General features: G+C 43.1%; 1 protein-coding gene across 13 annotated transcripts in view; it reads left to right on the top strand.

The window, feature by feature from the left end:
- LOC109908771 (sickle tail protein-like) overlaps positions 1–26,976 on the top strand; it is a 162,858-nt gene that overhangs the window by 70,461 nt on the left and 65,421 nt on the right. For 8 of the 13 annotated variants that reach the window (XM_031796256.1, XM_031796252.1, XM_031796247.1 and 5 more), the window contains exon 2: positions 14,507–14,814. In XM_031796256.1, the coding sequence (XP_031652116.1) occupies positions 14,507–14,814 (308 nt within the window). Of the gene's footprint in view, positions 1–9,501; positions 9,806–14,506; positions 14,815–24,082; positions 24,300–26,976 lie in introns of those variants that run through there. The other 5 variants (XM_031796251.1, XM_031796249.1, XM_031796258.1 and 2 more) reach the window with 3 other exon arrangements.

Genomic DNA, 26,976 nt, shown 5'->3' with positions numbered 1-26,976 from the left:
TCTGGCTCAGCCTCAGTGGACCTCAGGGGGTCTACTTGGCGGCTTGGTAGTGAAGTGCTTTAGGTCCACGATCTCACTAAATGATTGGCTTCTCTGGGGATATTAGGCTAGCATTATTTGTCAGGCATCAGCGGGGACAAGGAATACAGTACATTGGATTCAATTTTAAATTTGGCAACGTCATAGGCTGCTACTGAGGTTCCTCAACTGTCCAACCACTATGTTTTATATATATTTCCACACTATTAGGTTTTTAATGTAAGAGCTGTTTGAAAAGACCGCCTGAAATGTTGTTTTGGTGGGATGGAGTTTTGGCCTGGCTGGTGACATCACCGGGCATTAAATAAGTTAATAGACCAATAAAAAAGAGAGTTCCAAACCTCTCTGCCAATAACATCTAATGTTCAGTTTTCCCCTCCCCAGTCAGACCACTCCCATACAGTCCTAGCAGAAGTCTTGCTTGAGAAATTGCTCTTGCTTTGAAGCAATTTGTTTCTTTTTGACCATTTTAATTGAAAACAATCACAGTAAGGCACTTAATTGATACCCAGAAATGTTTTCATATTGAGATAAAAATGGCTACATTGGACCTTTTAAGCCTCCCACCATGATGTTCAACTATAACGACTGCTTATTGTATTTGCAGGAGGAAGTCACGGACATGATCTTGAAATCTGTCCATTTAGTGGGTAAGATATCCCACTCCTCTGATACTTTATATATAGTGCTCAGTCTCAGCGATACGTGCAGAGGAGGGGATAATATCCATTTCATATACAGTAGCACCCGGTGAGGCAACTTCTCTGCTATGTTAGTGGTTGCTCTTGAGGTCTGGAGGCCGGGGCCCAGCCTTGAGTGACTCACACTCCCAGGAACAACTCTCCTAGCAAGGGGAGGAGAGGGAGAGTCGGGGAGGAAATCAGGGGAAGAGAGTGAGAGTCGCTCCCCACTCTCTCTCTCCTGGCAGGATGTCCCAGTCACATCTGATCTCAGGCGATGCCCCTCTCCTCCTCCTCTCTTCTCTTCTGCTCCTCCTCTCCTCCTCTCCTCGGGATTATGTGGGCCTGTCTGATGAGAGATAGATGGTGAGCAGGGAGGGAGACCAGCAGATCTCTGGACCGGGCTGTGTTAGGGAGGGCCTGAGGCAAGGTTTGGGTTGGGTTGAGTTAGTCCACCCATGGCTGAGCAGAGAGAATAACAGGCACACGTGTGCCCGTTTTCAGACTTACGCAGAGGTGTTCTGAGATTATTACTGAGTGAGGAAGAGCAACAGAAGCACATTGTCCCATTTCAGGCCCTCCACACACACATACACACTCTCTATCCACTTTTGTCAGGTTTTTAACCCATTTTGGTCAGGTTTTAACCCATTTTTCTACATGACTCCAACTGTATTGTAGCAAACTGCACCCCCTGTGGTAGAACATGTTCATGTGCAGGGACTGGCCCAGTGTTCAAGGGAGTGTATGTCAACTTCATATGTGCAGGAGGAGGGTGAAGTGCCTCTAGATGCTGATCTTGGGTCAGTTTAGCATTTCCCACCACTAATTGTTAAGGTTAGGAGTGAGGGTGGGGAAGCTGATCCATCATCTGCACCGAGGGGAAACCTCACCGTGCATTTGTCACCTGTTAAGTCACCCTCGCATACACACAAATGGAATGATGGATGGATGTTTACTGAAGGAGGGAGGAGGAGGAAGGGAGGAGAAGGAGAGTTGACTGATGTCTCTTGGGTACTCCAACAGCACATTGTGTCAGCATTCAGCAGGCACCGTGGGTTGATGATGTTCAGTGGAGCTAGGCAATAACAGAGAGAGAGCTGTCGGTTGGTTCTATTCCTCCACAAAGCCATCGGGACGCATTCATTAGTACTGACAGAGCCAACATCAGAGCTGTTTGGACTCTCTGTTTGTCAGGAACAGGGAGGATGGGGAGAAGGAGGGAGGGAGGGAGGGAGGGAGGGAGGGAGGGAGGGAGGGAGGGAGGGAGGGAGGGAGGGAGGGAGGGAGGGAGGGAGGGAGAGAAAGAAAGAAAGAAAGAAAGAAAGAAAGAAGAAAGAAAGAAAAGAAAGAAAGAAAGAAGAAAGAAAGACAGAAAGAAACAAAGAAAGACGGACGGACGGAGTTGTGGGTGATGCATGAGAAGACAAATTAAATCTACTAAGCGATTTGTTGTGATGCGGACTGTTCTTTTTAGCTGAATCATTTTCTTTTGAGTCAGATCTAAAGTTTGATCTGTTTTCATAAAGACATGTTTATTTGCGAGCAGGGCCTCTGCTACACAGAGGATCAGGCTTATTGGCTAGCAGGGCCTCTTTCACAGAGGTTCAGGCTTATTGGCGAGCAGGGCCTCTCTCACAGAGGATCAGGCTTATTGGCTAGCAGGGCCTCTCTCACAGAGGATCAGGCTTATTGGCTAGCAGGGCCTCTCTCACAGAGGATCAGGCTTATTGGCTAGCAGGGCCTCTCTCACAGAGGATCAGGCTTATTGGCTAGCAGGGCCTCTCTCACAGAGGATCAGGCTTATTGGCTAGCAGGGCCTCTCTCACAGAGGATCAGGCTTATTGGCTAGCAGGGCCTCTCTCACAGAGGATCAGGCTTATTGGCTAGCAGGGCCTCTCTCACAGAGGATCAGGCTTATTGGCTAGCAGGGCCTCTCTCACAGAGGATCAGGCTTATTGGCTAGCAGGGCCTCTCTCACAGAGGAAATAAAACTTGTTTGTGTGACTTTATTGGAGCTCACCACCTTTCCCAAATAGAAGAATATTGAGTTTGCTGTCGAGTTAAAGACACACAGGTGTACCAACTCAAAATGAGCTATTCCATTCCATCGAGCACCAATAGAATAATGTAAAATGCATCATTTGTTTAGTTGAAGTACCTCACTGGAATATGATGGCCACTGGTGTTGTAGCTTTGTGTTAATATGCATTTTCACTTACAGAGAGTTACAGATAGACAAATGAGTTATACACTTTTCCTCAACTACTCTTGTATCTATCTCTTTCTGGGTTTTTTTATCTCTCGGTCTCCCTCTCTCACACACATGCATGCATGCACTCACAAACACACACACACACACACACACACACACACACACACACACACACACACACACACACACACACACACACACACACACACACACACACACACACACACAGTCTGGCTATCACAGTGGTTCATATCATATCTAGCTCCTCTCTTTTGGTGCCCGGCCTATCCAGGTTGGCAGACATGTCTCTATCTGTTTATTGAAGACAGGAAACTCTGGTCAGTCAGGTTTGCGTTCTCTCTCTCAGACATCTTAATGCAAAATTGCCATAATTAGCCTTCCATTTCGATTGAAGTGCTGAGAGTGTAGACATACACTGAGTGCACAAAACATTAAGAACACCTTCCTAATATTGAGTTGCACACCCGCCTTTGCCCTCAGAACAGCCTCAATTTGTCGGTGCATGGACTCTACAAGGCGTCAAAAGTGTTCCACAGGAATGCTGGTACATGATGACTCCAATGCTTCCCACAGTTGTATCTGGCTGGATTTCCTTTGGGGTGGTGGACCATTCTTGATACACACGGGAAACTGTTGAGCGTGAAAAACCCAGCAGCGTTGCAGTTCTTGACACAAACCGATGAGCCTGGCACCTGCTACAATACTCTGTTTAAAGACACTTAAAACTTGTCTTTCCCATTCACCCTCTGAATGGCACACACGCACAATCCATGTATCAATTGCCTCAAGGCTTAAAATCCTTATTCAAGTCTCCTCCCCTTTCATCTACATGGATTGAAGTGGATTTAACAAGTGACATCAATAAGGGATCATAGCTTTCAACTGGATTCACCTGGTCAGTCTATGTCACGGAAAGAACCAGTGTCCTTATTGTTTTGTACACTCAGTGTATTTAGTGCACTAGTGCCCTGGTCAAAAGTAGTGCAATAATTAGGAAATAGGGTGTTAGAGTAAATGGAGTTTGAGATGTGGCGGTGGAGACTACGTTTTAATGAAAAGCCCTAGAGGAAGCAGATACAGTCAGAGAGGAGATGAGATGTGGTTATCTGTGTGGTGGAGGTTTGGGATTATACAGCTAGTGAGAGGGAGATGGCACAGCCATGGCTCCATACAGACCCCCATCACTGTTGGGTGCAGAGCACAGACTGTCCACTGGGTACCAAAGACACGGGTCACATGAACACTCACTGGGGACAGAGGAAGAGCAAGAGAGGGAGGAAGGAAGTGGGAGACAGAGAGGTGTCAAGGGGGAATAGAGGCAACTCAAGTTAAGTGGTATTTTAAGGACAGGGAGAAACAGCCATCTGCAGAAATAGTATTCATGTCAACAATCTGGCCTCCCAACAGTTCTGGGTACTTGCGCCATTGATTATTCAAGATGTCTTAGTAGATTGCATAGGGAGGCCCCATGATATGACATGGGACGATATCAGCTCTTGAGCATTGTACAGTAGCCTCACATAATGTTGTAACAGTGCTGTAACAGCATTATAGTTTCAGTCTTAAAGTTAGGAGTGGTTTTAACTTCAGTCTTAAAGTTAGGAGTGGTTTTAACTTCAGTCTTAAAGTTAGGAGTGGTTTTAACTTCAGTCTTAAAGTTAGGAGTGGTTTTAACTTCAGTCTCAAAGTTAGGATTGTTTTTTAAATTTCAGTCTTAAGAGTGGGGAAGGCAAGGAGGATGTTGGTCTGTGAATGAACCAATAGCAGTTCTACTGAGCTCAGTGGGAGGTGCCAACCCCTGGACCCTCTCGAATCTCAACAGAGCAGTGGTGAGTTAGTCTGTCTAGGACTCGAAGTTAAAGTCAGCTCCCACGTGATTGGATGACAGGTTTACCAACGAGGTTCCAGCTATTTTCTAAACTATTTTGGAAAATTAATATGTGACTGAGTACGTTGCCTATTATGGTGTTATTCCCCCCCCCCCCCCCCCCCCCCCATGACTGTGTATACTGTACATGCTGCAATGGGGGTTAATAAAGTAGATCAATGCCGATGGAACTAGAGACAACAATTCTACATGTTTACATATCCTATCTCCCCTATAGTTTTCGTTTGACTTTGTCCTAGTTATTGCCCTACTACAAATACTCAAGAATGTGTGTGAAAGTTGGAAGTGTCGACATGTACGGAAATCTTTTTTACGACAGGAACGTGCACAAACTGAAGCAGATACACTCAGGGGCCAAGAGTTGAGGGCTCAAATGTTTCCTGTGTGTGTGTCAGATTGTGTGTGAAAAATGTGACCGGGCTGCATTGTGAGAGCATTAATAGGTGCTTTTCATTGAGCTAAAAAAAAAAACTGCATGGAAAAGACCTTGTCGGACAGATCAGCAATCAGCTTCCTCTCAATGTAGAAATCAGTCTCTCTGTACACTGTCAGACGCGGCAGGTGACCTACAGACTGCCTGTCTCAAATGGCACCCTTAAAGGGCCCATCAAAAGCTCTGGTCAAAAGTAGTGCACGAGATCAGGAATAGGGTGAGATTTGGGATGCGCTCGTGCACTACCCATCCTGTCCAGAGCATGGCAGAACCCTGGCAGGGTGGCAGTGGCCCTTTGACAATCTGCCCATGGGAAGGAGGTAGGCACTGTGATGAGTTCTAGTGAAGGACGTGGCAGGAATCAGACGGTCTAAAACTAGGCGACTGACGAGAATACAAAGAACCTTCATGTGCTAAGAGAGTGAGTCCATTGCGACAAGCAGGGGAGGGAGATATGGATCATGTGGATGTGTCCGTCAGACGGTGGTCTTGAACAGAATGCTCTTCAAAAAGGTGCAGGCAAAAAAACATCCATATACCTTTGGATTGGGTTTCGCCAACTGATAGTCCAGATCTTATGCTCAACATTTTCAACACATAAGAATGGACATTGTGCATCCCATATCATCAGGGGAGTACAGATTGTCGTCTTCATAGTAATGCCCTATGTGGGCTCTGCTGTTGTAGCACACTGCAGCTCTTTGTTTCATGTTAATGGATAAGTCATACCAGAAGAGTGGGAGTAGTGCCTGATACATTCCTCCATAAATGACTACGGGATGTGTCCCGAATGGCAACCTGTTCCCTATATAGTGCACTATTTTTTAAAAACTATATCGGGAGTAGATGGTGCCATTTGGGACCATGTACATGGAGCAACTGGAGACGACAAAAGCATGGGTCTATCATTTACTTAACAGTGGCAAATGGGAGAGAGGACATTCTTTAAATACTTGCCTGTCGACACCTCGACACCTTTTTGCCACCTCTGAAGACTTTCTCAGAGTACGTGGTCATTTTCCGTCTGGGTGTAAACAAAAGGGTCTGTTTGGTTGAGTGAGTGAGTGAGTGAGTATAGTGTAGGTTTTCATTGTTTGAAATTGACTGGTTGGGTGGTTTAGGTAATACTGTAGGTACCAACTTACTGTAAATGTATACTACAGGGATTCTGGCTAACTGGTTTGTATAATTTGCCACCTTTTGCTGGGTCATTTTGTATCTGGCTGTTTGTTCAGAGTATAGAGGGGCAGGTTGGTTGAGTGTCTGGAATTTGAGAAGCAGAAACTAACTGGTTCAGGTACCGACATACCAAAATACAGTGGGGCAAAAAGGTATTTAGTCAGCCACCAAATGTGGAAGTTCTCTCACTTAAAAAGATAAGAGAGGCCTGTAATTTTCCTCATTGGTACACTTCAACTATGACAGACAAAATTAGGGAAAAAAATCCAGAAAATCACATTGTAGGATTTTTTTATGAATTTATTTTGCAAATTATGGTGGAAAATAAGTACTTGGTCAATAACAAAAGTTTATCTCAATACTTTGTTATATACCCTTTGTTGGCAATGACAGAGGTCAAATGTTTTCTGTAAGTCTTCACAAGGTTTTCACACACTGTTGCTGGTATTTTGGCCCATTCCTCCATGCAACTATCCTCTAGAGCAGTGATGTTTTGGCGATGCTTTCAACTCCCTCCAAAGATTTTCTATGGGGTTGAGATCTGGAGACTGGCTAGGCCACTCCAGGACCTTGAAATGCTTCTTACGAAGCCACTCTTTCGTTGCCCGGGCGGTGTGTTTGGGATCATTGTCATGCTGAAAGACCCAGCCACGTTTCATCTTCAATGCCCTTGCTGATGGAAGGAGGTTTTCACTCAAAATCTCACGATACATGGCCCCATTCATTCTTTCCTTTACACGGATCAGTCGTCCTGGTCCCTTTGCAGAAAAACAGCCCCAAAGCATGATGTTTCCACCCCCATGCTTGACAGTAGGTATTGCGTCTTTGGATGCAACTCAGCATTCTTTGTCCTCTAAACACGACGAATTGAGTTTTTACCAAAAAGTAATATTTTGGTTTCATCTGACCATATGACATTCTCCCAATCTTCTTCTGGATCATCCAAATCCTCTCTAGCAAACTTCAGACAGGCCTGGACATGTACTGGGGGACACGTCTGGCACTGCAGGATTTGAGTCCCTGGCGGCGTAGTGTGTTACTGATGGTAGGCTTTGTTACTTTGGTCCCAGCTCTCTGCAGGTCATTCACTAGGTCACCACGTGTGGTTCTGGGATTTTTGCTCACGGTTCTCGTGATCATTTTGACCCCACGGGGTGAGATCTTGCGTGGAGCCCCAGATCGAGGGAGATTATCAGTTGTCTTGTATGTCTTCCATTTCCTAATAATTGCTCCCACAGTTGATTTCTTCAAACCAAGCTGCTTACCTATTGCAGATTCAGTCTTCCCAGCCTGGTGCAGGTCTACAATTTTGTTTCTGGTGTCCTTTGACAGCTCTTTGGTCTTAGTGGAGTTTGGAGTGTGACTGTTTGAGGTTGTGGACAGGTGTCTTTTATACTGATAACAAGTTCAAACAGGTGCCATTAATACAGGTAACGAGTGGAGGACAGAGGAGCCTCTTAGAGAAGAAGTTACAGGTCTGTGAGAGCCAGAAATCTTGCTTGTTTGTGGGTGACCAAATACTTATTTTCCACCATAATTTGCAAATAAATTCATAAAAAATCCTACATTGTGATTTTCTGGATTTCTTTTTCTCATTTTGTCTGTCATAGTTGAAGTGTACCTATGATGAAAATTACAGGCCTCTCTCATCTTTTTAAGTGGGAGAACTTGCACAATTGGTGGCTGACTAAATACTTTTTTCCCCCACTGTACACTGAGTTTATGGAACATGAGGAACACCTGCTCTTTCCATGACAGACTGACCAGGTGAATCCAGCTGAAAAGCCATGATCCCTTATTGATGTCACCTGTTAAATCCACTTCAAAATCAGTGTAGGATTTTTAAGCCTTGAGACAATTGAGACATTAATTTTGTATGTGTGCCATTCAGAGGGTGACTGGGCAAGGCTAAAGTTTCAGAGTGCCTTTAAACAGGGCATTGTAGGAGGTGCCAGGCTCACCGGTTTGTGTCAAGAACTGCAACCCTGCTGGGTTGTTCACGCTCAACAATTTCCTGTGTGTGTCAAGAATGGTCCACCACCCCAAAGGACATCCAGCCAACTGGACACAACTGTGGGAATTGTCGTCAACATGGACCAGCATTCCTATGGAACGCTTTCGACACCTTGTAGAGTCCATGTCCCGACGAACTGAGGCCGTTCTGAGGGCAAAAGGGGGGATGCAACTCAATATGAGGAAGGTGTTCTTAATGTTTTGTACACTCAGTGTCCATACGATGCTATAGGGATTCTGGGTCGACGGTTGGATGTCTGTCTGGGAGTCAGCGGGTGGCAGTTCCAGTTTTCTGCATTTGTTTGACATCTGGCTCAGCTTTGTGTGCTCAGACACACACACACACGCACACGCACACACACACACACTCACATGCACACACTTTATAGCAAACATATATGTTTCAAGTCAACAGTACACTCACACATTTAGACAAATCTAAATATGGAGATTCATAACTTTTTGATTTCCATAACCCTTATTGTACTGAGCAGGTCAGCGTTAGGTTGTGCATATGTGTGGCATATGTTACAAAACCATTTTCATGACTGTACTTATGATGGCAGCTGGTCACTTAAAAAGCAGCTGAGCAAAGACAAGTTGAGCGCCTTGTGTGATGAGTATCAACTGGCCGTAATCCAGAAGTAGGACACATGCCTGGTTACATCTCTCTTTTGACAAAAGTAGAGCACTATAAAAGGGATTAGTGTGCCATTTGGACACAAGCCTGTCACTGTCAGGTTCCCTATGAGATCAGAGGGAATGGTTTAATAGGAGTCAGCTCATGTAAGAAATACTGTGGTGACAAAGACCAGAGAGGGCCGTGTGTGTGTCTGCGCGCGTGTGTGCTTGTGTGATAGAGAGTGGATCAGACACCTGTTGGGCTGGGGCCCACTCTCTAACTGAACGATGCCAGTAACCTATTTCAGATGGCTATAGAGAGGAGGCAACTTGCACACACATGCAAACTCTCTCTCCCTCTCACGTACACATGCACACATACCCAACCTTACACAAATAAGCAGTCAGTGAGTGGTTGGCCTGAGGCAGAGAAGAGGTGCTTGCTGTCCCTCCTGTGTCCTAGAATGCAGTTTGTTTTCTAAATCCCTACTGGTCGCCCCTGTGGCTCTGGGCGGATCTCTAGGCCCTTTTTTTCACATGAACCTTGTCTGCAATTTGGAAGTCAACAGTTGCCTGTGTTGTTTTTCTATTTCTCCCGACCCGTTTTCCTCGCTCCCAGTTTGGTGATAAAATGGAAGAAGGGAGAGGAGGACTTGAAGAGATAGGCGAGGAGGATGTATTCTATTCTATTCTAGAATGTTCAAGTCTTGCGGAAGGTAAGGAACCTGAAACTGAGAGAGAATTGGCTGATTTAAAGTTTCTTAGTGGTGTTCCGTGTAGATACAGTAGCTCAGTGATTTGGGAGTTAAAAATAGCCCTGTGAATACGTCAGCCATGTTGCAACACTCAACTAGAGGAAGGGTAAGGGCTGCGGGATACCCTTTCATTACCCGTCCCGCGGCATGGTTTGCTGGCATGTTCCTACCTATATTACACCCCCATTAACAGTGCTTAACTGATCTGGACAGAGTTTACAGTGAGTTGTGTAGGTGGATATATCCGGGTGAATGCACGTTATCAGTTCTGTTGGTGTTCAAGATTTTATGTCACAAGCACAGAGAAATGCCTTTCTTGCAACCTCTAACCCCAACAACGCAGTAACCAATAACAAAGGAATACAAAAAAATAGCACGGTAGAATAAAAACACACAGTATATAAAAGAAGAAATAAGAAGAATGAGATAAAGTAAGTAAGCACACTATATGCAGGGTCAATTCCAGCACCATATTTACAATGTGCAGGGATACTGGATCGATAGAGGTAGATACAGTGCCTTCGAACAGTATTCAGACCTGTTGACTTCTTCCACATTTTGTTACGTTACAGCCTTATTCTAAAATGGATTTCAAAAAATTTTTAAACAAATGATGGGGTATTGTGTGTAGATTGACAAGAAAAATAAATGATTTAATCCATTTGAGAATAAGGCTGTAACATCACAAAATGAAGTCAAGGGGTCTGAATACTTAGTAGCAGCAGCGTATATGAGGATTGTATGTGAGTGGGTGTGTGTAGAGTCAAACTCTTGGATCTCTACTCCAGAGACGACATCTTGTCAATGAAATACAAAAGGTCTCCAAAATTCCGCTGTAATGGTTTTCTTTCATCTTTTATCACAGATGGTTAATTAAAGTCCAAATAGTTATTGCAAATTTCCCTTCCACTGAAGAATTTCCTGCTCATTCAAACAAGAGTTTCGAGTTCAATGAGTCATAATTCGGAGGTAACTTTTTTTAGTACGGCACTTACTAACAGAACACTTTAGTGTATTTTTAGACATAGAAATAGTCACGCGTGTTAGCAAATGATGAAGTAAGTGGTCACACTGGGTGACAGTAATTGACAGACCAAAACACCATGCGATAGGAAACACTACTGTGTGGTAGCGAAGCAGAGCGGACTGAAACGCAACGCTGGAACCCGAAAGTCGTGTTACACCCATGTGCTTTTGTTTGGTGAGGGAGGGAACATAACACAGCAATGAGGATATACCGTGGGTGGATGCTTTTCACACGACTGCCGTTGAGCTTGGAGATGGTGCTGTAGGTGCTATGGAGAGAGTGCATCTTGTCGACGTTTCTCTTTTGCATTCCCGACACTCGCGACTTTCTGTTACCACCGCCCGTGTGTCTTGTGAGAAGCCTCGTCTCTTCATTGCCTGCGCTGGTATGGCCTTGTTGTAAAAGTCTGAGGAATCTCCCATTTCAAGACTCTGTGAACAGATGTACAGAAAACAATGGTTTTGCTTGTTTCCCCCCAATCGGGCTGATCAAGCACCCCTTGACAATGATTTTTAAGAATTTCCTAATTGAAAAAAAAATAATCATATGACGGCCAATCTAGGATTCAAACAACAACACCCTGCCGCTTTGATTGTCATGTACCAATTCCCAGATTGCCCCGTTAAACCGAAGCAGTGAAAAATGTCTGTTGAAAATGCCCACTTTCTAATCTCCTCTGCTGTGTGCTTGACCTGGAAAGAGACGAATCCTGAGGTAACCTCCCTATAGCCATAGCCAGGCCCATGTGTTTCCCCATTAGCCTTTGACAAGTACACATTATGGCTGTACCTGCAGTCTCGAGAAACAAGCCAACAGATCACCATGCTTTATTACTCCCGCCCTGTGTTTTCACACTCTTCTCGTCCTCTCTTATCCTCCACGCACCGGCCCTACGGAGAACCAACAGCCTGGAAGAATTACAGCACGGGGGGATAAAAAATTATCTGTGTCAGCACACGGCCCCATGGGATAGCTCTCAGTCTCACAGCAAGCCCCTCATTGTCACACACACACACTGGATGCATCCCAAATGGCATATGCCCTATATAGCACACTGTAGTAGTGAAATAGTCATTGAAAGTAGTGATTTGTAGTGTTATGGCCCAGTCCCAAGGAACAGGGGATTTATAACAAGATAGAGTGTTTAGAGCTTGAACTAAAGGAAATGTTTCTCATTCTCTCTTTAGTGATGCTCCAGAGCTTTTGTATAATTTCAGCCAGTATAGAATTGTGCACAATTATATACTACAACATCCTTGCAATGCATTTTTTTTTAAATTTGCAATTCATATGATATGTTACGAATGAAATTTGTACAATACGTTACGAATTTGTAAGGGTTTAAGATCCCGGGATGCCTCTTTATGATTGAATATCATGTTGATATATTGGGTACTTAACAGTATGTTGATGTGTTAAAATGAAGTTGAATGGTTTTCAATATTTATGTTTTTAACTAGACATGTGGTTTCTGTTTTTCCCGGAAGTTCATGATGTATCAAAGTTCACAGTTGAGAGGAAGACAGGACATCCCTTTAGAGAATGGTGTTATTCCAAGTCAAGATGGCTGCCGTTTTCCAAACATCCTAATGTGCTACTGGAAGGAACAACATTTCCTCCTGAAAATATTGACTTTGACGTAACGATGTCTGTAGTCCGTGACTTCTGTTCACTGTGATGATTCCATTTCCCAACTCTCTGGATAACGTTCTGTCACTCTCCTAGACATATTTGGAATATTTGCCCAGGCTTTTGAAAGTGGGGAGAGTTTAAAGTGAACAGCTGCTTCAGTTTGATGTTTTCATCACTGATATTGTTTCTGTCACATGAAATCTGGAGTTCCCGATCACTGAAATAAGCAACAACATGACTATGTGATGAGATGGGGGGGGGGGGTGCATCCTGAATGGTATCCTATTTCCTTTATAGTGCACTACTTTGGACCAGGGTTGGGCACTATATAGGGAATAGCGTGTGATTTGGGACACACCTGGGGACTAGTCTTCAGTACTGGATGCTTCCTATCCTGGAAGATATCAATATCCCACTTTATGATTTTATGATCGTTCATGCAATGAAACTTGAAGGTTGTTTCCTGTGGCTAGATTTATTGAAAATGCCCAACAGATAACAGAACAATGCTTCTCATACATTTCTTGGATGCTTAGTTCTCTGCTGATGCTGTCATCGAGTAGAGAACCGACAATCTTTTCAGCTTGAGCCCCAGATGGAACCGTGTATACTGAACAAGAGCGGTTGGCTCTCAGTACATGTCCATTCGGGGCATGTAACATCCAAGGGTGAATATTCTGCAAATATTTTGTTCCTTTGCCCCAGGCAAGCTCAATCAAACGGCAGATAAAGCATTTGGACTGATTTCAAATAGTAATTGAACCCAGGTCTGATCTGTAGATACATAATTTTTGGTCTAGAGCCTCTACAGGTCTAGAGCCCCCCCCCCCCCCCGTTGTAAGTAACAAAAAACATTTCCCAGGACATAGACATGTCTTATATGGACAGAAATCTTTAATTCTTCCTAATCTAACTGCACTGTCCAACTTACAGTGGCGAATACAGCGAAAAAATACCATGCTACTGTTTGAGGAGAGTGCACAACAACAAAAACATTTTATCATGGCAACTGGTTTGATACATTTACCTAAATAAATAATCTACTTACATTCAGTAATCTTGCTCTGATTTGTCATCCTGAGGGTCCCAGAGATAAAATGGAGCATAGTTTTGTTTGATCAAATTCATTTTTATATTTAAAATGTAGGAACTGGGTTCTATAGTTTGAACCTCTGCAGTTTGAACCCCTCCCAGTCTGGCTGGTCCACTGGTGTTTAGGGTTAGGTCTCTGACTTAGACTATAGTTTTATAGTCATGTGTATGCCCTAAAGGTTTGTCAATGCACCTAAGGACACACGCACACACAGGCGCACACACACACACACACACACACACACACACACACACACACACACACACACACACACACACACACACACACACACACACACACACACACACACACACACACACACACACACACAGTGAGGATAAACAGTAAAATAATACTGTCCCAGTTTGTATAAAATAAAAACAAAAGGCAAACTACTTCCAAAACGATGCTACTAAAACTACTAAAACTAAGTGCTCAGATGCATATGATTTCTGGTGGATCAACATTGCTGCTCAGGGGTTGAGAAGAGCTGAAGGATGGGACTAAAAACAAACAAAAGATAACTATTGTAAACTATACTGTGTCCGTAAAATGTATATAGTATGTACAGTGCGTTCGGAAAGTTTTCAGACCCCTTGACTTTTTCAACATTTTAAGTTACAGCCTTATTCTAAGATATATTACATCGTTTTTTTTCCCTCATCAATTTACACACAATGCCCCATAATGACAAAGCAACATTTTTTTTATTGATTTTTTAGCAAATGTATAAAAAATAACAAATGTGTTTTTTCCTGCATAGTACATTCTTCGGCGCCACTTCCCTGCCCACTGCCACACACACCTCCTAAGCCCCTTTTCGGCCCAGGAGAAACCATGCACCCACACACCGTAAGAATAGTGTCACAGTACCCGTATGTTGACCCAGCCTCTCTCCCTCTCTCTCCAGAGCAAACCAAAAGCAACCTAAAGGTGACCTCCCCGGAGGACTCCGAGCACCTGAGCAGGAGGCAGGGCCCCCCGAATGGGACCCCCACCCGGGCCCAGGACCCCAAAAGTAACAGCAGCCGCAACGTCCCCCGCAGGCACACGTTAGGGGGGGCACGCAGCTCCCGAGAGATCCTGGCCATGCAGCCCTCAGACATGGACAAGAAGAGGGAGGCCTTCCTGGAGCACCTGAAGCAGAAGTACCCTCACCACGCCTCGGCCATCATGGGCCACCAGGAGAGGCTCCGGGAACAGGTTAGTGACGAACAGGTTAGTGACAGTGGAGACGTTTCACTACCTAATTTTTACTTGCGTTTCCTACTGGCGGTCTAAGCCACCGCCACCAGAATACATGTACCAGTGAAAGCGTGGGACCGAATCCGACCCACTGCTATTCTAGCACACCCTCTCTCATCTCTTCCTACCTTTACTGCCAGTCTTTCACTTGGGCTCTATTGTGACACTTTCCCTAGTTAATCAATTTCTTTGGTCCAAATTATCAATGAATGTGAGACTACTCTTTTACACCTGGGGTGTTACAAGTGATTTGTATTTGTCTTGTTTGGGTCAGGTGACAGTCCAATTGCAACACTATTTCTCCCTGTTTTACCACAAGTCCATTCCATAAATCATGTTGTCACCTTTTCTTCTCCTTAGTCTGCTCCAAAATTCTTGTTCTTTTGTATTTTGTCTTGTGCAGAAGTGGTAAACATTAGGCTCCGTACTGGGTCGGTTTCCCGGACACAGATTAAAGCTAGTCTTGGACAAAGAAACATGGTCAATTAATCTCTATCTGGGAAACTGGCCCCCAGTGTTCACATTCAATATTTCACAAACGCTACAAACTTTGCATCTACCATTAGCTGCTTATTGCATGTTGGTCATTCATTAATAATGACCGCTTAATAACCATAGATTCATCATCAGAATCCTCTGCCCACACACAAAAACAGAGTGAGAGTCTTTAGACCAGGTGTGGTAGCCCTTTGGGACTCCGATATCTTTAGACGGCTCCCTGTTTCATCTATTGCTGCTCATTGGACCCTATGATCACTCTGCAACACAGCTGATGCCTCATTTTGTTTATCTGTTGGCCCCAGCCTCAAACTCAGGCCCTGTGTGTAGCTAACTGAACTCTCTGCCCATTCATTGCCATTTACCCGTTGTTGTTGTTGTCTTAGCTGTTTACCCGTTGTTGTCTCACCTGTTGTTGTCTGAGCTCTCCCAATCAACACTTGTGATTGCTTTATGCCTCTCTCTAATGTCAATATGCCTTGTATACTGTTGTTTAGGGCAGCTCCCATTGTTTTATTTTACTACAGAGCCCCTAGTCCTGCTCAACATGCCTCAGATAGCTCCCTTGTCCCCCACACATGCAGAGACTGCACCTAGCTTAACTGGCGCCTCCAGAGGTGCAACCTCTCTCATCATCACTCAATGCCTAGGTTTACCCCCACTGTACTCACACCCTACCATACCCTTGTCTGTGCACTATGCCCTGAATCTATCCTACCACACCCAGAAATCTGCTCCTTTTATTCTCTGTTCCCAACGCTCTAGACAACCAGTTCTTATAGCCTTCAGCCGTACTCTCATCCTACTCTGTTCCTCTGGTGATGTAGAGGTTAACCCAGGCCCTGCAGCCCCCAGCACCCCTCCCATTGCCCAGGCGCTCTCATGTGTTGACTTCTGCAACCGTAAAAGCCTTGGTTTCATGCATGTTAACTTCAGAAGCCTCCTCCCTAAGATTGCTTTATCCACTGCTTTAGCACACTCCGCCAACCCTGATGTCCTAGCCGTGTCTGAACCCTGGCTTAGGAAGGCCACCAAAAATTCTGAAATTTCCATCCCCAATTACAACATTTTCCATCAAGACAGAACTGCTAAAGGGGGCGGAATTGCAATCTACTGTAGAGATAGCCTGCAGAGTTCTGTCATACTATCCAGGTCTATGCCCAAACAGTTTGAGCTTCTACTTTTAATGATCCATCTCTCCAGAAATAAGTCCCTCACTGTTGCCGCTTGTTATAGACCCCCCTCAGCTCCCAGCTGTGCCCTGGACACCATATGTGAATTGATAGCCCCCCCATCTATCGTCAGAGTTTGTACTGCTAGGTGACCTAAATTGGGATATGCTTAACACCTCGGCTGTCCTACAATCTAAGCTAGATGCCCTCAAATATCACACAAATTATCAAGGAACCTACCAGGTACAACCCCAAATCCATAAACATGGGCACCCTCATAGATATCATATTGCCCTCTAAATACACCTCTGCTGTTTTCAACCAGGATCTCAGCAATCACTGCCTCATTGCCTGTGACCACCCCTCATCACTGTCAAACGCTTCCTTAAACACTTCTGTGAGCAGGCCTTTCTAATCGACCTGGCCCGGGTATCCTGGAAGGATATTGACCTCATCCCATCAGTAGAGGATGCCTGGTTGTTCTTTGAAAGTGCTTTCCGCACCATCTTAAATAAGCAAGCCCCTTTCAAAGAATGTAGAGCTAAGAACAGATATAGCCCTTGGTTCACTCCAGACTTGACTGCTCTTGACCAGCACAAAAACACCCTGTGGCGTACTGCACTAGCATTGAATAGTCCCCGTGATATGCAACTTTTCAGGGAAGTCGGGAACCAATACACACAGTTAGGAAAGCAAAGGCTATCTTTTTCAAACAGAAATTTGCATCCTGCAGCACTAATTCCAAAAGGTTTTGGGACACTTATTCTCCATGGAGTTGACAGATTATCTCCTCCCAGTTGCCCACTGCACTAAGACTAGGAAACACTGTCACCACTGATAAATCCACGATAATCAAGAATTTCAATAAGCATTTCTCTACGGCTGAGAGTGTGGTAGCCCTTTGGGACTCAGACTGAGAGTCTTTAGACCAGGTGTGGGAGCCCTTTCCTGCTGTCATTGACCAAAAGCACACTCTTTAGACTCATGGGTGGAATAGTATTAATATGTCATAATTCCATAATTTTACGACGAAAATAATTTTTTCTATGTCAATTATCTTTTTTCTTTAAAAAAACACATTTTCAGGCTTCTGTGATGTATAATAAAATAAAATACAAAAATAAGTGTAATATTGGGATGCAAACTCAAAACTGAATACATTTCAATTCTACATCTGACATGGTACAGGTGTCTTCTTTTTTAAGCCCATAACCATGTGTGTCAGGTTACTACTTTTGTTTCAAAGTCGATTTGTTTAAGACTACCAAGAAACACTCTGTGGGACCCTGATTCAGCCCACTGCAGTAAAAGGTTCAACATTTTACCCTCAAGCTCATTCAATATGGCCTGCGGGGTGTTTGAGTAAAAAAAAGAGTGCATACAGTATATACAGTGCCTTGCGAAAGTATTCGGCCCCCTTGAACTTTGCGACCTTTTGCCACATTTCAGGCTTCAAACATAAAGATATAAAACTGTATTTTTTTGTGAAGAATCAACAACAAGTGGGACACAATCATGAAGTGGAACAACATTTATTGGATATTTCAAACTTTTTTAACAAATCAAAACGTAAAAATTGGGCGTGCAAAATTATTCAGCCCCCTTAAGTTAATACTTTGTAGCGCCACCTTTTTCTGCGATTACAGCTGTAAGTCGCTTGGGGTATGTCTCTATCAGTTTTGCACATCGAGAGACTGAAATTTCTTCCCATTCCTCCTTGCAAAACAGCTCGAGCTCAGTGAGGTTGGATGGAGAGCATTTGTGAACAGCAGTTTTCAGTTCTTTCCACAGATTCTCGATTGGATTCAGGTCTGGACTTTGACTTGGCCATTCTAACACCTGGATATGTTGATTTTTGAACCATTCCATTGTAGATTTTGCATTATGTTTTGGATCAATGTCTTGTTGGAAGACAAATCTCCGTCCCAGTCTCAGGTCTTTTGCAGACTCCATCAGGTTTTCTTCCAGAATGGTCCTGTATTTGGCTCCATCCATCTTCCCATCAATTTTAACCATCTTCCCTGTCCCAGTTGAAGAAAAGCAGGCCCAAACCATGACGCTGCCACCACCATGTTTGACAGTGGGGATGAGCTGTGTTCAGGGTGATGAGCTGTGTTGCTTTTACACCAAACATAACGTTTTGCATTGTTGCCAAAAAATTCAATTTTGGTTTCATCTGACCAGAGCACCTTCTTCCACATGTTTGGTGTGTCTCCCAGGTGGCTTGTGGCAAACTTTAAACAACACTTTTTATGGATATCTTTAAGAAATGGCTTTCTTCTTGCCACTCTTCCATAAAGGCCAGATTTGTGCAATATACGACTGATTGTTGTCCTATGGACAGAGTCTCCCACCTCAGCTGTAGATCTCTGCAGTTCATCCAGAGTGATCATGGGCCTCTTGGCTGCATCTCTGATCAGTCTTCTCCTTGTATGAGCTGAAAGTTTAGAGGGACGGCCAGGTCTTGGTAGATTTGCAGTGGTCTGATACTCCTTCCATTTCAATATTATCGCTTGCACAGTGCTCCTTGGGATGTTTAAAGCTTGGGAAATCTTTTTGTATCCAAATCCGGCTTTAAACTTCTTCACAACAGTATCTCGGACCTGCCTGGTGTGTTCCTTGTTCTTCATGATGCTCTCTGCGCTTTTAACGGACCTCTGAGACTATTACAGTGCAGGTGCATTTATACGGAGACTTGATTACACACAGGTGGATTGTATTTCTCATCATTAGTCATTTAGGTCAACATTGGATCATTCAGAGATCCTCACTGAACTTCTGGAGAGAGTTTGCTGCACTGAAAGTAAAGGGGCTGAATAACTTTGCACGCCCAATTTTTCAGTTTTTGATTTGTTAAAAAAGTTTGAAATATTCAATAAATGTCGTTCCACTTCATGATTGTGTCCCACTTGTTGTTGATTCTTCACAAAAAAATACAGTTTTATATCTTTATGTTTGAAGCCTGAAATGTGGCAAAAGGTCGCAAAGTTCAAGGGGGCCGAATACTTTCACAAGGCACTGTATATATATTAGTGATGGGGGAAATATCGATACAGTTACATATCAGAATATTATTTTTGACAATCTATTGTACTGCATCGTTTAGACAATATCACAACATTATTTTATGCGCTAGTTGGCTGTACCTGCACCAAAACTCGAGAATCTTTCCTGCATAACTTGTTCTCCATCTTCTTTTAAAATGGGGAGCAATATTTGTTTTCAGTACTTTTATTTCTCATGGCTCACTCTTGTCCCTCTGCTGCAGACATACTGTATGGTGAGCAATATGTTTGGACCATGGGAATCTCAATAAAATCACAGTATTGAATCGCAATACATAATGTATAGACTCGTGAGAATCGCAATACATATCGTATCAGCATCTAAGTATCGTGATCATTTTGTGCTTTTTGGCCTAAATACAAAGCCCTATGTTTGGAGCAAATCCAACACAGCACATAACTGAGTAACTGCCTCCTAATTTTCAAACATCATGTTATGGGTATGCTTGACATCGGCACATACTTGGGAGTTTTTCGGGATAAAAAATTAACGGGATAGGGCTAAGCACAGGTAAAATCCTAGAGCAAAACCAAAATCTGTGTGCTTTACAACAGACACTGGAAGAGAAATTCACCCTTCAGCCAAACCTACACTGGAGTTGCTTACCAAGAAGACAGTGGATGTTCCTAACCAAGTTACTTAAAAAAAAATACTATGGCTTGAAATACTATGGCAAGACATGAAATTTGCTGTCTAGCTATGATCCCCGAATTATTGACAGAGCTTGTAGAGTTTTTAAAAGAATAGTAGGCAACTATTACACAATCCAAGTGTGCAAAGCTCTTAAGAGACTTACCCAAGAAGACTTACAGCTGTAATTGCTACCAAAGGTGTTTCTAACATGTATGGACTCAATTTTAATTCCACTTTGTAACACTTTGTAATGAAATGTGAAGAAATCCAAGGAGTCTGAATACTTTGGCAAGGCACTGTATAGTATAAAAAATTCCAAATGCGGTGGATAGAGGAAAATGTTTTGCACATTTCACGGCGAGCAAATATATAACATTTTAAGTGCGTCCCTCCAGACCTCAGTGATGACCCGAATGCAGTTTGCCATCCTGTCACGTTCTGACCTTAGTTCTGTTATTATACCTTTGTTTTAGTAGGGTCAGGGCGTGAGTTGGGTGGGTTGTCTATGTTATTTTTTTTCTATCGTTTGGGATTTCTGTGTTTCCGCATAGTATGGTTCTCAATCAGAGGCAGCTGCAAATCGTTGTCCCTGATTGAGAATCATACTTAGGTAGCCTGGTTTCACTTTTGAGTTGTGGGTGTTTATTTTCTGTTTAGTGTTGTACCTTACAGGACTGTTCGTTGGTTGTTTATTGTTTTGTTTTCAGTGTTCATTAAAATATTTAAAATATGAACACTTACCACGCTGCGCATTGGTCCTCCTCTCTTTCGCTCGACAAAGAACGTTACACATCCCTGCTTTAGACAATGAAGAATGTATGTTGCCGTATCACCCTTGGGGCAACTTGGCCGAGCAGAAGAAGGTTTGGGAGAAGGAGCAGTAGAACCTCAGACCTTTGGTTCACCTGGCCTCTCTGTTTGTGGTTCAGATGAGACAAAAGGGTGTGGTCACCTGGCTTTATAGTCAAAACAATAGAGATAAATGTGAGCCGGGCACTAAGTCATAAGGGTGTACTGGCTGTGCGTGTGTGCGTGTGCATGCGAATTGGTATGCATTCTGCATTTTCTGCCCATTATGATTGATTATCCATGAATAAGATTTTATGAGACAGCAATCATTGCAATTCAAGACAACAAACCTCAACAATTTGAGCAGCAATGTTCATTGCTGGGGGGGGGGGGGGGGGAGAACAGCTTTAATATTGGAGATAGATTGTGTCCATGAATGTAGTTGTCTGCATCACTTCCAATCCTCCATATATTTTTTTGTAAGTACAGCACCAGTCAAAAGTTTGGACATACCTACTCATTCAAGGGTTTTTCTTTCATTTTACTATTTTCTACATTGTAGAATAATAGTGAAGACATGAAGACAAAACTATGAAATAACACATATGGAATCATGTAGTAACCAAAAAAGTGTTAAACAAATCAATAATACAAATCAAGAAAAACCCTTGAATGAGTAAGATTCTCCAAACTTTTGACTGGTACTGTATAGATAATATATATACTGTATATATATTTTTTAATATATGTTCCTTTATTATTTTCCCCTAACTCTACCCTCCCCTAATTGGAGTAAACTAATGGACAACAACTCTTGGGCTTCTACTTCCAGCTTATACAGTGCATTCGGGAAATATTCAGACCCCTTGACTTGTTACGTTACAGCCTTATTCTAAAATGTATTAAAAACATGTTTTTCCTCATCGATCTACACACAATATCCCATAATCACAAAGGGAAAACAGGTTTTAAGAAGTGTTAGCAAATTTATGAAATATTAAAAACAGAAATACCTTATTTACATAGCTATTCAGACCCTTTGCTATGAGACTCGAATTTGAGCTCAGGTGCATCCTGTTTAAATTTATCATCCTTGAGATGTTTCTACAACTTGATTGGAGTCCACCTGTGGTAAATTAAATTGATTGGACATGATTTGGAAAGGCAAACACATGTCTATATAAGGTCCCACAGTAGACAGTGCATGTCAGAGCAAAAAAACAAACAAGCCATGAGTTTGAAGGAATTGCCCGTAGAGCTCTGAGACAGGATTTTGTCAAGACACAGATCTTGGGAAGGGTACTAAAATATTTCTGCAGCATTGAAGGTCCCCAAGAACACAGTGTCCTCCATCATTCTTAAATGGAAGATGTTTGGAACCACCAAGACTCTTCCTAGAGCTGGCCGTCCAGCCAAACTGAGCAATCAGGAGAAAGGGGCCTTGGTCAGGGAGGTGCACAAGAAACCGATGGTCACTCTGACAGAGCTCCAGAGTTCCTCTGCAGAGATGGGAAAACCTTCCAAATGGACAAGCATCTCTGCAGCACTCCAACAATCAGGCCTTTATGGTAGAGTGGCCAGATGGAAGCCACTCCTCAGTAAAAGGCACATGACAGCCTGCTTGGAGTTGGCCAAAAGGCACCAAAAGACTCTCAGACCATGAGAAACAAGATTCTCTGGTCTGATGAAACCAAGATTGAACTCTGAATTCCAAGCATCACGTCTGGAGGAAACCTTGCGCCATCCCTATGGTGAATTATGGTGGTGGCAGCATGTTGTGGGGATGTTTTTCAGCGGCAGGGACTGGGAGACTAGTCAGGATCGAGGGAAAGATGAACGGATCAAAGTACAGAGAGCTCCTTGATGAAAACCTGCTCCAGAGCGCTCAGGACCTCAGACTGGGGTGAAGGTTCACCTTCCAACAGGACAACAACCCTAAGCACACAGCTAAGACAACGCAGGAGTGGCTTTGGGACAAGTCTCTGAATGCCCTTGATTGGCCCAGCCAGAGCCCGGACTTGAACCCAATCGAACATCTCTGGAGAGACCTGAAAATAGCTTTGCAGCGACGCTTACCATCCAACCTGACAGAGCTTGAGAGGATCTGCAGAGACGAATGAGAGAAACTCCCCAAATACATGTGTGCCAAGCTTGTAGCATCATACCCAAGACGACTCGACACTACCAAAGGTGCTTCAACAAAGTACTGAGTAAAGGCAATGAATAGTTATGTAAATGTGTTTTTAATTTTTAATACATTTGCAAACATTTCTAACAACCTGGTTTTGCTTTGTCATGATGGGGTATTGTGCGTAAATTGAAGAGGGGGGGAAAATAACTATTGAATCCATTTTAGAATAAGGCTGTAATTTAACAAAATGTGGAAAAAGTAAATGGGTCTGAATCCTTTCCGAATGAACTGTACATACTATATACATTTGACATTTTACAGACACAGTATAGTTTACAATAGTTATATTTAGTTTGTTTTTAGTCCCATCCTTCAGCTCTACTCAACCCCTGAGCAGCAATGTTGATCCACCAGAAATCATATGCATCTGAGCACTTAGTTTTGGTCGCTATTTTAGTAGCTTATTTTTAGAAGTAGTTTGCCTTTGTTTTTATTTTAGGGTTAAGGTTACAATACTGGGACAGGTGTGTGTGTGTCATTGAGGGGGTGAGTGAGAGCGAAGCCTAATTTATATTTCAGCAACATGAGGCTAGTTGCCTATCTACAGATGTAAGATCTTACAGTTTGCGACAACAGAAAAATAATCCTGCAGCAGGAACTGGGAATTATAATTAATGGACATTTTTCACAAGGGAAAATTAAGTCTGAAATTTCAAAGTCGAAACTTCAGAAATCTTGTTATACCTTAAATGCACTACAACTTTTACATTTAACAGGGCGATCAAATTAAGACCCTACATTGCATATACTGTATATTAACTTAAAATAGGAAAGGAAACACATTTTCGGTATATTAACTTAAAATAGGAAAGGAAACACATTTTTAGATATTGCAGTCATACAGGTAAATTCAGCTTTGAAATGGGTGGAGTTAGTTATTTTGAAGACTCATGATGTTACCGCTTGAGAGGCTCAGTTTTCATGTAGGTGCCTGTTCGAGTCGAGATCGTATGTAAATGAAATAACGTAAGAACTCACTGAAGTTGCATGGAAGAGGATTGCCCGAACTCATGGCTCTTTCTCACCTATCTGAATTCTTCATGGAAATACAAATAATCACATTCTGACAAAGGCACCAATAAACGTTCGTCTTCGCAGTTTGAACAAAGGTAGGCTATTCATTCTCTTTCATGTTTTGTGCGCGTTTCTTCGCATTCTTAGATCAATTCAAACATGCGGCCGTGCACTGTACCTCTTGAAACTGGCATGTTATGCGAATACGGTAGAATCTATGAATGCGCTCATTTAGCAATAGTTTGTATTCTAATGTTATTTTATCTGAACCGTGGTGCATACTTGAACCAAGACAAGGAATGGTGGGTTATCAGGTGCTCACACGGGGGCGGAATCGGATGTTGAAAAAGTTGGCACTTGAGTTTTATAATAAAGCTGGAACAAGCAATTTTCTGACGTTCTATTTTGGTTTTGTATTAATCATATTCATGCAAATGCAGGCTACGGAATTAATATTGTGGTGCGCTGGAGTTTCTCAATACCTTTATAACCGCAAGAGACGTGAGATCGGCATCAGGCGGGCTGATATGAATTGCTAAACACTGAGTGTATACATTAGGAACTCTTACTCTTTCCATGAGACTGACCAGGTGAAAACTATGATCCCTTATTGATGTCATCAGTTAAAATCACTGTAGATTAAGGGGAGCAGACCGGTTAAATAATTATTTTTAAACCTTGTGTATGTGCCATTCAGCGGGTGAATGTGCAAAGCAACATATTTAAGTGCTTTTGACCGGGGTAGGTGCCCAGCCTGGTCTCATAGACAAGACGTAACATAGAACATATATATCCGGAAAAGCTAATTTAATATGTTATGTTACGTTTGGTACAGCAAACTTAACATGTGTAAATATTTGTATGAACATTAACACAAGGCCATACATGAATCTTTCACAAATCACCATCACTAGCCATAGTCATATGTACCATTTAATAGCATAACACAACAGGTTGCATGAACTGGAATGATACGCTCCCTCATGATTGCACAAAAAGAGCTGTCCATAAACCACGCCCCGAAATATTCTAATGAGCTACCAACCCTACATATTAATTAGCGCTAAAAGAGGCCATTTTTGTCCAATACCGATATATTCCTTGCCAAAAAACCTGGCACCGATAACCAATATTTAACATTTTAGCGGCCTTTTAAGCATTCTAGTACAGTTAAATAGTTGAAACACACACACACTGACCAAAAAGTTGTTTTGTTGGCATTTACATATGTCCCCATTACCAGTAAAACATACTGGTATCTATTTATTTCACTTACTTGCTGTTTTAGGTGTTCATATGTTCAGTCGTTTCATTCTCAAACAGGATTTCATCATCCGTGGCCTCTTCCGTCGTGGGTCCTCTTCCACGCCGCGCACTGATCACTGTGTCCGTTTCCATCTTGTCCAGCTGTGTCTGTAACATTTCACGTAAACCTTGTCTGCATCGAAGTAGTAATGAGCATGGTGGCGACACAGTAAAGAGGCTCAGAGAGAATGCCACCGAATCGCTTGTTCACAGCCTCTAGTACAGTACTTTTGCAAGTTTTGATCCCACGGTCTGTGTGGGCAGTTTTATTGAGCAGGCGTTTCAATGCCATGACAGAGGCTATCACGTCTGCTGCAGATGCAGTGGATGAGCTTAGTTCTCGAGTCCGTTTGGTCGAATGGAGCTAGGAGTGTGTTCATGTTTCCAAGTTTCAAACATTTTCTCAAATGCCATTGAAATGGCAGCAGCAGTATGAGAACCAGCACATTCTTGAGCGCGCACTACGGCTTTCCTCAGTACGAAATCCTCGTCGACCCACTCTGCTGTCAGACTCCGCATGCTCACGGGGATGACATTGCTGGTCCAAATGTCAGCCGTGAAGCTAATAGCAGTGACGCCCATAGTAAGTAGCTCACGGATGTGCGTTTCAACAATACTGTGTATTGTAGGGCAACATCTGAAAAATAGCGCCTACTTGGTTAGTGTGTACCGGGGCTCGAGGTGCTCGACCAGTCAGCGAAAGCCAACCTTGTCCACGACGGAGAACGGTTGGTTGTCAAGGGCAATGAATTCTATTATCTTGGCGTTAATGGATTTCACCTTTTTGAGTTGTCTCGCTGAAACGTTCTTACTTTCAAATGACTGCTCGACTTGAACTTGTTTAGTTGTTGGAAGTGTGCCCTTAGTTTTTTTTTACTGCTTTTGTACTAAGTAGTCCCGGAACGTCTGGGGGCGATGCACTTTCAAATGAGTAATTCGGTTTGGGGGATTGAAAGATTTCACTTTCTCCCTCGGGAAATAACAGCAGCACAAATGTTGCTTATAGCCTTTTTGTTATCTTCTTTTGAAACTTCAAAATAGATCCACATAGCAGACATTGTGGGCCAGGTTAGGAATTCTGTGATGTACTGCACTGTCTTTTTCGTGGCGTCATTACTTCATCTACCTACATTTATATAGGTACACACGTCAGCTTTGACATCGGCGTAAAACTAGACATCGGGCCGATGTTGGCATTTTTAGCTAATATCGTCCAATTCCGATATGCTTACCGATTTTTATATCGTGCATCCCAACCCCAAACCCCTCTCATTCATCAACTATCACATCACAACTCTACTTTAGTCCGACATTTTACTGTTGTTCCGAAAAGCAGTGCAGACTAGAAAAATCACTAGCAGAGTGAAAAGCCACTAAGGCTATTCTCTCCCACACTACTGTTGTCACGTCGTTGTCACATCGTTGTCCGGACAAGAAGAGCCTCAACCGTGGCTACGGTGCGGTATA

Source organism: Oncorhynchus kisutch, linkage group LG18 (assembly GCF_002021735.2).
Source record: "Oncorhynchus kisutch isolate 150728-3 linkage group LG18, Okis_V2, whole genome shotgun sequence".
In the NCBI taxonomy this organism is placed as follows: Eukaryota; Metazoa; Chordata; class Actinopteri; order Salmoniformes; family Salmonidae; genus Oncorhynchus; species Oncorhynchus kisutch.
The sequence above is the reverse complement of the archived record's forward strand: the minus strand, read 5'-3'. Positions and strand labels throughout refer to the sequence as shown.